The sequence below is a fragment of the Pectinophora gossypiella genome, chromosome 20, assembly GCF_024362695.1.
Source record: "Pectinophora gossypiella chromosome 20, ilPecGoss1.1, whole genome shotgun sequence".
NCBI classification, from domain to species: Eukaryota; Metazoa; Arthropoda; class Insecta; order Lepidoptera; family Gelechiidae; genus Pectinophora; species Pectinophora gossypiella.
The window spans coordinates 2,398,164-2,413,290 of record NC_065423.1 but is presented as its reverse complement, the minus strand read 5'-3'; the positions used below and the strand labels follow the sequence as shown (position 1 = coordinate 2,413,290).

The following is a 15,127-nucleotide window of genomic DNA, read 5'->3' as shown; positions in this document are numbered from 1 at the left end:
AGAAAATACGTTGTTATTTTACCCCGTGTGACACAACTAAAGACTAATTTATTCACGTTTTACACTGAACCCGCTATGCGTACGCCATCTAGGTAACAGATAGGAAGACTAGGGTCCCTTCTTCTTCTTCCTTGTGCTATCCCATTTTAGGTGGGGTCGGCTCTCCTAATTTTGCGGCGCCATGACATTAGTAATCGGGACATGCAAACCCCAAAATAATAATTATAAATAAAAAATATACGTTAAAAACTAAAACTCGAGTACAAAAAAATTACTGCCTAAAAGTATGAAACAAGAAAATAGATATATTTCTCTGAAATTCTTCCGAATAGTGATGATTAGAAGATAGCCGTGGTCGTATGCCAACCTGACCTAAGAGTTTGTTTACCACGGCAATAGTATTATCACACAATTATAAATTACAACAACACTTTGCGTGTTCGTTACGTAACTAATATAAAGCTACAAATATTTATACTTATAATAATACACTCCGCAATACACATCGAATCATCTATGTAATTTAAAATTTATAAAATGCCTGCCCTCGCGGCATGGCAACCGCAAATTATATCGAGGGCTAATAGCGTTACGACGTCTATCTACGTAGATATAGCATAGCATTCGCTGCGTCTACTGGTCGGAGCCCTCGATATAATTCGCGCCGTGCAGACACTGCTGGGCAGACTTTACTTAACACAGTTTCATGTGTTTAGCCACTGCTTAAAATTCTGTTTTCTGATTAAATATTGTCCCAATAAAGAGAAACCTTCATGGTCACCCTAACGCAGCCTCCACGGCCCAGCCTTCACCAGTCTCAACATCATCTCGCGTACAAACATACGGACACAAAAAAAATACTTACATTTATCAATTTATATGTGCGTATACTTGAGCTAGAATTATACTATTAACAAAAACCACGTGTCGAGTCGAAGCATATCGAAGAAATTTAATTAACATATCAAAAAGTGTTAAAAAAGTGTTAAACATTATTATTGATATTTTTACATATTGTCTACAATAGCATGGGTGTGTGTTTGTGTTCATTTAATAAAGGATTATTATTATTTTTATGACATACTTATAAAATTAGTGCTGTGATACGCGATTACATATAAACCTTACAAGCCCTTTCTTAAAAAGGTAAGTAATATAAAAATAAAAGTAGATTAATACTCTACATAGATTTAACATCATTTTAATGTGTAAATGCTAGCTAGTACGCGTAACGCCTGTTGCAAAATTGATAGCATTTTTTTCAAACATCGTGTGCTAAGGCGAAATCTCGTGTTACTAGAAGTGTTACTAAAAACTATAACAGATAATGAAAAAATAATTATCGTAATAAGTAAAAGTCATATAAATCAAATTATATATAAAATCTAATTTTTAATTAACTGGCGATAAATATCAACGTGAAGGCGAAATGAGTCCAGTACATTTGTAACTGGAGCCAAATCACTTTCTAACAAATCTACAAAGTTGACAGACTCGGACTTCGTAGCCCTTAACATTTTGTACACAAGTGTACCATTATATGTCTTACTGTATACAGTAGGCTGGTATGGTTTCCCACACAGTTTGTTTAGGTAATTCATAATCTCGAGGCAATGCTGGAACTCTACAAGAGGAAATAAACCCGAGCTCGGACTTACGAATAAGTCTCCTCCGCTTCCTTTTTCCAAATACTTTCTTAGAGAATGCAGCGCCATGCGTTTCTCGTCAATGTTTGCAGATAAGACTGTGTACGACAGAAGAACACAGTAAACTTCATTGCTTACATCGACATCTTTCTTTTTACGTGAAAAGTATGTCAGAGTAATCATGAGCAACTTGGAATCTTCGGGCAAATTATCCAGCTGTTCAAATTCGAATCCTTGCAAACTTTCTGTCAAAAAATGCTCGAACAATCCGGGTGGAAGATGCATCCATCCGTTTTCGAACGCACTGTGGTTTGCAATGTAATTTGGTTTTTGAACGGAATCTGTCAATGTCACAGAAATATTATGTTTATTTGTGTAGAAAGTTATTTCTTGTCTTTCAAAATTTGTAAGCAAATTGGAAATGTATTTAATGATTTCAATGGATAATAGCACAGCGTCCTGGTCTTCAATGTCCGTTTTAATTGGAGAACCAAAAATGGTATGATGGTGAAATAGATTTACAAGAGGAATCGCAATGTGTTTCGCCGCAACACCTTTGTCGAACCACAGTGGGTCGTTGTCCGCTATTTCAATCTTGTTTTCGTTTTCCAAATACTCAGTCGGAATACCAGGGGCCTTCTGTTCTTCTATCAAGTTACACACTTCTCTTTTTGCAGCGAAATATTTACTCAGCACAGCATTTTGTAATATCCCTTTTTCAGCATCATTTTCTTTCGTTTTTCTCAGCCAATTCAGCATACTGACATTACGTTCGTACATATTTTTTGTAGATATTCTTGCCAGTTTCTGGAACTTGTAGAAATATTCTCTGGGTATGCATTTATAAATCTCACTTGTTACTGCTACAAACATAGCCATTTTTTCTTTGGTGAGCTGATACTTTAGCATGAAATTTCCTATAGTAAATAGACCACAATCGATGGCGGCAGTTTCCTCATTGAACCTCATACTTGTATATGGTATATATGTGATTGATGAGAAGCAGAATTCAGTGTCATTGCTTATCACAGGACAGTTGTTTTTCTGTGCAAAGGCAATGCATTCCTTCTTTGACTCAAATGTACAGATTGTGTAATTGAAGCCCATTTCTTCAAGAACTTGTTTGTAGATTTCTTTCATAAAGATGGGTGGTGTAAAGGCTTTATTTACTTTGGTGTATTTATCAAACATTTTTTCCTTATTTTCATGGCCTCCTTTGAAAATGAAGTAGCAGTCGACATTGGCTCTCTTGAAAATATCAAGGTACTTTCTCAAGTAGTCAGCATAGTTGTCACTCTCACAGCCATAAGTGTATGGTAGCTTACTTTCCTCATAAAGCCTGTATAAGTAGTTTTGTCCGTCGATCACAACAGTGCAATCCTTTAATGAGTGCGGGGTCAAGTTTTCCGATACCAATTTATTAAATGAAGGGATCTTCATTTTGGCCCTGAAATTTAAGAAAAAGGTGTTAAATAGATCTCTATTCTCACTGCACTACTGGTCAGTGTGCAAATGTATGAGACTGCTTGGCACGTGTCAATTGCATGGAGAATTGTAGATGTATGTTTAAAAAAATATTCGATGTAGGTACTTATTATTTATAAAAGATCTTTGGGTGTACCCCATTGAAATCATCAACATGTAAGCCTAATAAGTAGGTACCTACTTCACTATTACCTATTAGGTAAATAAAAAGATCATTTATTTTTTATTTAAAAATAAAAGTTATAAACTAAAACCCGACCACGGAAAAGTCGTGGTCTAAAAAGTATGAAACAATAGCTATATTTTCAGATTTTTTTCCGAATAGTGATGTTTAGGAGATAGCTGTGGTCAAATGCCAATCTGTCCTAAGAGTTTGCTTGCCAAGGCATACGGGTACGGCCACTTTTGAAAAACTTAATGAAGTTACCTACTTTAGACCTCCAATAGGTACCTACATATGAAAATAAACGGAATATAGACTTACCTGGTCACTTTGTGTGTACTAGTTAACTTTTAAATAGTTTTCGTTAGGGAGGCGAAAGAGACATGGAAATTGTTCTGTGTTCAAATACGCGCAGTGCAGTGCAAAATTATTTATGCGACTGATTATATATTATAGGATCAAAGCTGCGTTCCACTTTGTACTCTTTTTTTTCTGTATTTTTTTTTCTTTTTAATTATTTTAGGGTTCCGTACCCAAAGCACACCCCAGAGACTTCATCACAGAGTACTTTTATATATACGGAAAGACTTCATAGGCATATAAACAACCTCGTTTTACACAGACACTACACATTGACATTATCAACACGCGCAACTGTGTGTGTGACGTCTGAGGGCTGCCAATTACAATACAAAAAAACTTAACCGTCAATACCTAAGGTCAATACTTAGGTAGGGAGTACTACCTACAAAAAATGCTTTTATAATAAACAATTAAAATTTATTTATTTACTTACCACACAAATCACTAAACAAGGCATTTTGAACAATAAAGGTTTACAATATAAATAAACTTGACTTCAATATCCCTCAACTATTTAATTGCACACACATTATTTTTTTTATCTAGGTTCAATTTTATTGCAAATGATTAGTATGTTTTGATGAACAATCACCATGCAATTACTGTGAGATAAAATATTTGAATCAGACGAAAGATGAGACGAACGTCGGCGTCCAATTTCAAAATTCGAACATATGAACTAAACTGATAAAAAATTAAAACAATGGTCCGCGCGTTGCCTTCGTGTTTCAAGTCTAAACTATGTTCGAGGGGGGTGAGGTAAACCTAGCTCAGATTATTTGTAGTAGTAATAGGATTGTTCATTCATGTCTTATGCTATCGCATAACTACCGTTCATGTCCGTTCGCGTACTATCGTTCATGAGGAATAGTGACCAACACCAGGCATATCTTTTCCTAATAATTTGTTTGTTTCCTACTTCGATCTCCCGACGACCCGATTACTCTAGCCATAGAGGCAGCTAATCAGCTCGCGACACCAAACACTTCAGGTCCCCGATACCGACCCCGCCGGCGTGGTCGACGATTTCCCTCATTGAGCGCTTATCGCTATCGACCAACTAGGGTCGATTAATTCTTTAATATTTTTCCTCTCAGACGACGCCCTGAGCCGAGGTTCGCGCCCAACTGGGCACCCTCAGGCCTGTTGTCTTAAACGTTGTACCGGGTGAGAGCCTTCAGCGCTCCCCATTTGGCCGGCCAAGTAGTTAATGCCATCTGCGGCAAATCTACAATAAGTCACGTCAAAAAAAAAAAAACTACTTCGATCATTATATACGTACATTAAATCGAAGGTTTTCTATGTTGTAATTGTAAACTAAGTGATACCTACACGTTTCATAATGTAACCCGGGGTAATTTATAATTGGGATTTTTGTTACTTAAAATGTTATATCACCTCCAGTTACTTAAAATAAATAAATAAATAATAAATAAAAAGAAGTTTATTCAACCACAAATATTTTTTACAAAATTGCTTAAACTAATGTAACTAATGTGTTTATCAAGGTTTATCCGTTGTGGGAGAAATGGAGGCGCCTCAACATTGGTGCTGCTTTTTTTTCAGTCACCTCCTGTACTAACAGAGTCGCTGCACAGGACGCTGTGAGAGCATTTGGTTAAAACAACAACACAAAATATAAACTAATATTTTATGTATACCGCAATTTGATCGACCAACTGGCGAGGAATAAACAAAACCATTGTTCGGGGAAATCAGGTTTTTTTTTAATATTATTGTTTTCTTTTTACTATTACTTGAAATCGTTTCATGCGGAAAGCCACGGGAGCTCCGTGGTTCCTTCGCAATGAAAATCTGCACATTGACCTAGGTCTGCCAACCATTGCCCAGTGGCTCAAATTAGCTTCCAAACGTTTTTTCGATTCTGATCCGCACCACCCAAATCCCCTGGTAGTTGCGGCTTCCGAATACATCCCGCTTAGGGACGGTACTGAAAAGTATCGGCGTCCGAAGGACGTAATATACGATCCCGACGACCCGATTACTCTAGCCATAGAGGCAGCCAATCAGCTCGCGACACCAAACACTTCAGGACCCCGATACCGACCCCGCCGGCGTGGTCGACGATTTCCCTCATTCAGCGCTTATCGCTATCGACCCACTAGGGTCGATTAATTCTTTCAAATATTTTTCCTCTCAGACGACGCCCTGAGCCGAGGTTCGCGCCCAACTGGGCACCCTCAGGCCTGTTGTCTTAAACGTTGTACCGGGTGAGAGCCTTCAGCGCTCCCCATTTGTCCGGCCAAGTAGTTAATGCCATCTGCGGCAAATCTACAATAAGTCACGTCAAAAAAAAAAAACTACTTCGATCATTATATACGTACATTAAATCGAAGGTTTTCTATGTTGTAATTGTAAACTAAGTGATACCTACACGTTTCATAATGTAACCCGGGGTAATTTATAATTGGGATTTTTGTTACTTAAAATGTTATATCACCTCCAGTTACTTAAAATAAATAAATAAATAATAAATAAAAAGAAGTTTATTCAACCACAAATATTTTTTACAAAATTGCTTAAACTAATGTAACTAATGTGTTTATCAAGGTTTATCCGTTGTGGGAGAAATGGAGGCACCTCAACATTGCTGCTGCTTTTTTTTCAGTCACCTCCTGTACTAACAGAGTCGCTACACAGGACGCTCTGAGAGCATTTTGTTAAAACAACAACTCAAAAATATAAACTAATATTTTATGTATACCGCAATTTTATCGACCAACTGGCGAGGAATAAACAAAAGCAATGTTCGAGGAAATCAGGTTCTTTTTTATATTATTGTTTTTTTTTACTATTACTTGATAAAAAAAAATAAACATGTTATTCACAGATTACCTAAGTACGTAACTATTAATTTAATAATGAGTAGTTTTTACTTTAAAAGAATACTTAAATAGAGTGCAAAGTAGAATTGACTTGTTCATATCTACTTTATGTTTCGAATACATAGGGTCGTTTCACACCGTTTTATTGAAACTGAAGTAGCTGCGCGCTTAACACGATCACAGCTTTTTACCACTCTACCGCGGATGGCGTTTACCACTGGACCGGGCAAATGGGAACCATAGAGCGGGAAATGGGAACCAAGCAGTAATGTATGGGAATCTCGTTTGTTTGTGTGGTCCAGTGGTTGAGCGTTGGGCTCACGATCCGGAGGTCCCGGGTTCGAATCCCGGTGGGGACATATCACAAAAATCACTTTGTGATCCCTAGTTTGGTTAGGACATTATAGGTGATCACCTGATTGTCCAAAAAGTAAAATGATCCGTGCTTCAGAAGGCACGTTAAGCCGTTGGTCCCGGTTACTACTTACTGATTTAAGTAAGTAGTCGTTACATGAGTAATGTCATGCCTTTGGCGGCTCAATAATAACCCTGACACCTCACAACCCACACGATAGAAGAAGAAGATCTCGTATGTTTTATTTTCTGGCCAATAGGTACCTGTCATTTTCTTATACGTTGAAAAAGAAAGGGACGGGTAATCGACAGGCATAAAATTTATGGAATACACGTCAATTTTAAGCAGAAATCTAAAACAATCGTCTAAAAGTTTTACTTCGGAAAATAACCCGACAGAGTTAAGTAGACAGCACGTCAAACGGATTACATACCAGCGACATACCTTTTTGATTCGCCCGGATTATTCATTCGTTTACTCATTCTTCCTAAAATTAAGAGCTGTCAATCATCCGTCCCTTTCCTTTTCGGCGGATAAGAAAATGTCAGGTATAACTTATAGTAAAATTAGGTGGTGTCTGCAGGAATCTGGGCCGTTATCTATGAAATTAGAAGGTTAGGCCGCCTGTTGTACTACCAATTTAATTATAATACTAATGTATTTTTAATGTGATTCAAGTGCAATAAAGAGTTTTTGTATTTGTATTTGTTAAACGAAGGCAACGTTATACAGTGCCATCTATTATTTTTGGGGAAAATTGAATGGAAAGTCCCTCACTGTGAGCTTTTATTTTTCAATTATCAATGGGTACTACCTACTTGGGACGAATGACAATAATTCAGATATGTTCGTCCGGTGTGAAATATGCCTTAACCAGTGTTGCCGACAGTAATTTGCTAAAATCCCCAAACGCATTGTCGAAATTCCCCACGTTTGGGGAACGAAAAATGATAATTCCCCACATATTCCCCACAGAAATAAAACAACCAAAAATGTAGGTAAAGTTCGGTCTCTGTGAGAATGCATTTCTGACGTATGTCAGATATCAATACTTGACGATAAGAACAATCAAGTTAGTCTAGCTAAGCGTCGAACTTGGATGGGTGACCCATTTTATTTTTTACAGAAATTAAAAAATGTATTTTTTCCCGCTAGGTAGAGCTACTTGAAAGCTAAATTTTGCCGGTAGGTCGCGACATATTCCATGTGATTTTTATTTCTGCCACTAGGCGGCGATAATAGATAACAAGTTTGCGTCAAATTTTACTCTCCAGATTCAGCTGTAAACTTGACGTCAAAATACGGCAGTAGTGTCGCGAGCGCCGAGCGCCGCGATAACGTTTGACAACCAATATTCATCACTGGCAACCCTATCCGGAAGTAGCGATCTATCTAGTTTATGGTCAATGAATCTTAACGGCATCTTCAGTCCCGTACATTCGTTCGTTAGTGACACACGTGCCAGTGCCAGTGCCAGACGCATCCCACGAAGCAAGAAACCACATGGGCTGTTCCCCCTAAAGCTAAGTATACTTTATTTCCTAGAATAATGTCTAAGTAGTGGAATGAGGCCCTTTTACCAAGGACGCCACCGCCATTGTTGACCAGTCCATACGCTCAATTGTAAAGGACGCTACCGCCATTGTTGACTAGCAGTTCGTGTACAAATTGTTATCTTAACGTCTATTGTCTATTTATTTGTACTCTCTTGTGTAAATGTTTTATTACGTGTACAGATAGTAAGTTATGTGTTATTCCGGGTTTGGTTTTATACTTGTTGCTGTGGCGTCCCTATATAATGAACGTTTCTTTCTTTCCGTCTATAATATCAATGTAAAGAGGTAATATACTTGGCTTGCCCCCAATCGTCAAGTAACAGTTGAATCACCCCGGACTCCGGTAATAGATGAATGGCCTGGTTTATCCAGCATGAGTTGTATCACCCCGGACTCCGGTAATAGATGAATGGCTTGGTTTATCCAGCATGAGTTGTATCACCCCGGACTCCGGTAATAGATGAATGGCCTGGTTTATCCAGCATGAGTTGTATCACCCCGGACTCCGGTAATAGTTGAATGGTCTGGTTTATCCAGCATGAGTTGAATCACCCCGGTCTCCGGAAATAGTTGTATCACCCCGGTCTCCGGAACATATGAATAGCCTGGTAAATCCGGCAAGAGTTGAATCACCCCGGTCTCCGGAAATAGTTGTATCACCCCGGTCTCCGGAACATATGAATAGCCTGGTAAATCCGGCAAGAGTTGAATCACCCCGGTCTCCGGAAATAGTTGTATCACCCCGGTCTCCGGAACATATGAATAGCCTGGTAAATCCGGCAAGAGTTGAATCACCCCGGTCTCCGGAAATAGTTGTATCACCCCGGTCTCCGGAACATATGAATAGCCTGGTAAATCCGGCAAGAGTTGAATCACCCCGGTCTCCGGAAATAGTTGTATCACCCCGGACTCCGGAACAGATGAATTGCCTGGTATATCCGGCAAGAGTTGAATCACCCCGATCTCCGGAAACAGTTGAATCACCCCGGGCTCCGGTAATAGTTTATGCTATGAGACTTCCCGAATGCTACACTTGCTGAGAACTTTCTAAATCTAGTAAATGAGACGCTACTGACCGACTACCAGTTTCGACAATGTTCTTACTACCTCATATATATTGTTATCATGTTCCCTTTTAACTCTAACAATTCCCTAAGTTGGTCTCAAATTACTCAGTGGCAACAGTGGTGTCATAATATCATTTTCAACTACAGGTGGTGCGCTAAAGTTCCGCGAGTGTGGCTTGACGACCCCTACTGAGCGAGTAATAAACCGAACAACATAAGCAGGCAAATAATGGTAAGATTCAGGCATCCATATTTCGTTGTATCGTGACGCATGTTATACCCTAAATTAATTCTATTATAAAGTTACATCACCTTCCCTTGAAAAGTATACATGCGTTCACGACATGGTGGAGATGCTGGGATAACTGAATCTTTGCCAAAAATTGTGTTTGATATATGGGCTAAAATTAAGCGATGTGTTTCTTAGAGTTATCTGTGGGTTCGAAAGGGACCGTCAATTTGCAATTATTCTACATCGCATTAATATTAGTAGAAAGAGTACGTGTTGTTTGCTGTTCAGCTGCCCCGGATGTGGGTCCTTGTTTTCATTCGTGGGTGTTCGTGCCTGTGTCCCTGAAGGGCGGGCGAAGGAAATACAAGCCTGGAGTATAGTTCTTTGGTCTATGGAGCTGTAGCTGACATTGATCTTTCAGGAAATAAATTTCAGATACAAAAATTGCTACAGAGTCACAGAATAAATAAAAGAGTACATAATATTTTATATTATAATGGTTTATGCTACGGGAGATCTTGATATCTACAATTTCAATTTTCCACTTCTTTCTACTAAATGGAATTACTCGTCATACTAATTCATGTTCGGTTAGTCAATTATTCGCATCATTATTGTGGCAGAATCTTTAACGAGGTGTTAAATTGCCTTTACTGGGTTTTATTAATTTAGGGATTAATTTAACTAAATTGGGAGTAAAACCCAGCGAGAGTATAGCGTCGTTTGGTTTGTTTTAACATCTTATTTCTTATAATGAGATTAGAATAATATGCGCCTTATTCCATCAGTTGAAAGTTCATTTTACTATGACGCAATCATGATCACCGGTAGTTGTTTATCTTGTTGCTAACGTCATGGGAGACTATTCGAAGTAATCTATAGCTTAATTATTCGGCCATTTTGTACGAGCGGCTGAAAATTCAAAAACTTTTCATATTACTGCAGGGTAAGTTCTTGATTGCTTTAGATAACATTTTCTACATATGTTCAATTTAAGGATGCATCAGAGACTTATCGGCACAAGTATTGAAACATCATTGCGGAGCGTCACAACGCATAGCATCCATGACTACCCACGTTCTTGATTCAAATCATGTGTAATCACATTTCGTAACGTCTTTTTTCGTTTAGAATTAATCCTGTTGATAAATAACCTTTCGAAATTAAAATACGAGTAAAAAAGAAACTCACACTCTGTTCTTTTTTAGCCTTTGTATTGTTTGAATTGTTCGGTCCTATAGACCAATAGTCACAACCTAGACTACCTGCTTCCCTACGTGGCCAGCGCAACGTCTGCCTTGTGTTATCTGAGGCAAGATCCCGTCAACTTCACTGTAAGTACAAATATCTATATTTATTTCAGCTGAGCTGTCTCACGCATCAAGCAGGTCTGAGACGTCTTACTAAACCTCGTTAGTAATTTCGCTAAAAGAGTTAGAGCGATATCTGACGTGAAAAATGTTATGTGATAAGTTTGCTGGTGTTGCCTGTTCGTTTATATTTTGCAAAATCTAAGAACTAAATGCTAGCGCTATCTTTATATATTATGTTTACTGAATATTATAATTTTATGTTCAATTTGTCCATTTGTAATTTGTTTTTATTGGTTCAGTTCGTGTTTTGTCTATAATTCCTCTGGAAATCCTGCCCCTAATAACGAATAGCGGTAAAGCAATATCATTATCATATATTGTTAAATCACAATTTATATGATTTAGGCACAGGTATTTTTGCACACGATTTATGATCATATCGGAATTTCAATGAGATGACCACTTTTCATTATAATATCGTCTTTTACTTTATCACATAATTTTTTAACATACAAATTTTTACCAGAACTAGGTTTCATTCACTCAGCATGATGACAAGTTAAGTATTGAAATATAAGGGTACATTATTTGTCAATTTCCAATTACCCTATAAAATATTAATATTTATAAAAGAAATAAGTCAATTTTATATGAACGAATTAATAATAGTTAGGATCTTATTTAGAAATGGTTCGGACCATCAACGCTGTCGATAACAGGCTGACTTAATAATTCGTGCTCTTATTAAAACTCGGTCATGTGATATTTTAAACACCCTTACTATTTTATAACAATCCAACCTTAGTTATAACAATGCATTATTTAAAATAAAATTCCACTGTATGCTTAAGTAAACGATTCAATAACTATCCAGTTAAAAGTTTTAACTTCATTCCAGTCGTTCACAAACATGCATTCTTACTTCTATTATTTATATATCTGGGACTTGTACAATAATTAGACAACTGCTTCACTGTAGGTATAGAAAAGATATATTTCTGTGTTGACTTCACAATCCCACTTACTTTCTGTTTACCGTTTGATTTCATACTCTTTATTTTTTGAATTTAATATAAATTTAAAGCAAATATAGCTATACAGTTTGAAATTAACGTCTTACATAGAACTTTAATGACAAGAATTTGTAAGAATCAAGGGATAATACAAATAAATTACCAAATACATTTACAGTTTTTAAGGCTATTAACCCTCTTTTGGACTTTTGCTTTCTTTGAGATAAATGAGTTATCAAGTTTGAATAAGTTACTTATTATTATTATAGTTAAATTAATTAATTGCAAAACAACTTGAACTTGATACAATATTTGAAAATTTTAACACTACAATAGTTTATCGTAATTGTGACTAGACAGATACATAGGTATGTAACAGATACATAGCTGTGCTATAAATCAAACAATATAGTTATAGTGTAGTGTTATAGTTAGTTGTAGTGTTATAGTTATCAACAGAGTCAGTGTTGAATCGTGTTGAAGACACTTGTAATCCACAAAAAAGGTACACAGAATTAAATGCCTCCTTAAACATTAACATTAACTTTATTACTGATTTACATTCTTTAATTTTAGTAAGGACTAATTGTTAAAAAAAAAGAGAAACCTTTGAAAATTTAAGCTTATGGAATAGAGTTTATATACTAACATAATAATATGAAGCCTGTCCAAATGCTGCACTTACGATACTATGTAAGGCTGTTAAGAAGTACTATAATAATCAACACTTAACTTTCTATAGTATCTCTTCCGGGGACATTTATTATACTATTTTGGGCGTGTATATTACAGATCTGTATCTGTCAATCGACATGGAGGAAAGCTTGAAGACTGTGATTCAGTTTAGTGCTAACTATTTAGAAAATCTGTCAACTAAAGCGAGGGAGATAATTAATATTCTTCCTGATTCCCCTACGGACGAGCGTGTTCTTAAAGTAGAGATCGTCATTTCAGAGTTGGAAAGTGTTAAATAAAGGCCGAAATTAACAACTACTTTAGATTTGTCGATCAATCTGATTCCCACAAGGTCGCTAGAATCTGTACCCTGTACCATACAGTTTGAAGCGGAAGAAATGTGAGCTGCAGGTGAGACTCGGAAGAGCCAGAATCTCATCGAAGGAAACTGCTATGACTGTCTCGGGGAAATTACCTAAGCTGGATTTATCGAAGTACCATGGCGACACCCCGACTTGGGACCAGTTATGGTATCAATTCGCCTCCCTAGTTGAAAGCAGACGGCTTGGTAATGTCGACAAATTCATGTATCTCAGCTCTTCTGTTAAAAGAGAAGTCAAGAAGCGAAAGTCTGGGGATAACCAACAGAAACTACGGCATAGCTGTCAACATTTCGAAGGAACGATACGGACGTGTAGATTTGGCAAGGATGCCCTTTACTGTGCTTTGAACAAAATCAAGCCTGAAGATAGTACCATTAGCAGTTGCCGAAATGTTCTAAATGAAATAGATACTCAGAATACTGAAATCCTTAGGTGAAGATGATACTCACAGCTCATACCTCCGGTTTGTGATACTGGGTAAGTTCCCTGAAGAAGTAATCTACGGACTGAGGAAGAGAATTCAGGATGATTCGGTGCCAGAAAACATGAGAGAGCTTGGGAGATAGATATCTGCCGAAGAAGATGCTAATAGGTTCATTTCACATGCTGACGAGAGTACATCAGGTAACTGTACCACAGAGACACTGCATGTTAGCGAGGGATTTAATAACCATAGATTTGGAAGTGGAAGAGATAATTATGGATTCACACGTAACAATTATTGTCAGAGAAACAATTACAATTCCACTTCGAGGAACCGAAGTCTGAAGAGGACCTCTGACAGTAATTAAAACAGGTCATTATCATTTGAACTATCTAGAAAAGGGTTCAGGATGTCATATATCTTCTGCAAAGCGGAACATAATGCGGTAGACTGAAATAGGGCCAGTTGATAACTTGTAAATAATTACCTATTGTCAAACTAACCTGGAAGTATGTAGAAATAAACCTGATTTACCATTAGAATACGTATACCTGAAAGAGTGGCTTTAGGAACAATTGGCATCGTCGACTCTCCAAAGGAGAGCAGAGAGGAAGAAGCTGTGCGTCACTTCAATGAGACAACCCGATTTGAAGATTGTAGAAACCAAGTCTCGTGGCCATGGATAGAATGCCCTCCAAACTGGTTTATAACTTCGGTTTAAAACTAGGACGACTCTTAATATTATTAAGGTTATTAGAAGTTAACACGCTGAGTTTATATGACCAGTTAATCAAGAAACAAAGGAAAATGGGCATAATAGAGATTGTACCGGAGAAGAATTAAATCAGTGTCCCTTCTGTGGTCCCTTAATGCTGGAAAAGCTGACAGAGATATTGTTGATCTCATAAAATAGGTATACGTGCAGATGTAGAAAAGGCATTTCTACAAGTGGGCTTACAACACAACCAGATTCTTTTGGATTAAGGACATACACAAACCAGCAGATAAGGATAATTTAATACACCTTAGAGTCCCGTTCGGTGTGTTTAACTGCCCGTACTTACCGAATGCAACAATAAAATATCATCTATTTAAATCTGGCTTGGAAAACGTACAGCGTGCGGTTCATGATATCCATGTGGACAATTTTGTGACAGGAACAAACACTGTGGATGTGGCTATAGACTTGTATCATAATACAAAACAAAAAGTATCAAGTATGTCAATGAATTTGAGAGAGTGGAGTTTCAATTCATGTGAATTCATAAAGCAGGTTCCAGACAGTTGACAAGATAAAATCGTTAAGATACTCGGGCTAGCCTAGAGTTTGGAATCTGATACTATAGATAGATGAAGTTCATCTACGACTAAGGGAGCTTGAATACTCCAATACAAAGAGAGGAGTTCTACAGTGCGTTGCGTCAGTGTATGATTCTTGTGGCTACGCGGCACCTTCTACATTGTCAGCGAAGTTTCTTCTACAAGACTTATGAAAACTTAAATTAAAATGGGATAGAGATACAAGTTTTGAACTTAAAGAACATCAGTGTTCCCCTATATGTGTGGAAAACCTTCAGCAAAAGAGTTGTCTACATTATACAGGACA

At 37.3% G+C, this 15,127-nt stretch overlaps 1 protein-coding gene across 1 annotated transcript; it reads right to left on the bottom strand.

Moving 5' to 3' along the window:
• Positions 1 to 866: 866 nt before the first annotated feature.
• Positions 867 to 3,755, bottom strand: LOC126375876 (protein asteroid homolog 1-like). The gene is made up of 2 exons (XM_050022952.1): positions 3,616 to 3,755; positions 867 to 3,093 (listed from the first exon to the last, which is right to left on the bottom strand). Exon 2 carries the CDS (start codon positions 3,084 to 3,086, stop codon positions 1,386 to 1,388), a length of 1,701 nt encoding a protein of 566 aa, XP_049878909.1. The 5' UTR covers positions 3,087 to 3,093; positions 3,616 to 3,755; the 3' UTR covers positions 867 to 1,385.
• Between the last annotated feature and the right edge of the window lie 11,372 nt (positions 3,756 to 15,127).

Coding starts and splice junctions, on each gene's coding strand:
- LOC126375876 (XM_050022952.1), bottom strand. CDS start 3,086: ATGAAGATCCCTTCATTTAATAAATTGGTATCGGAAAACTTGACCCCG.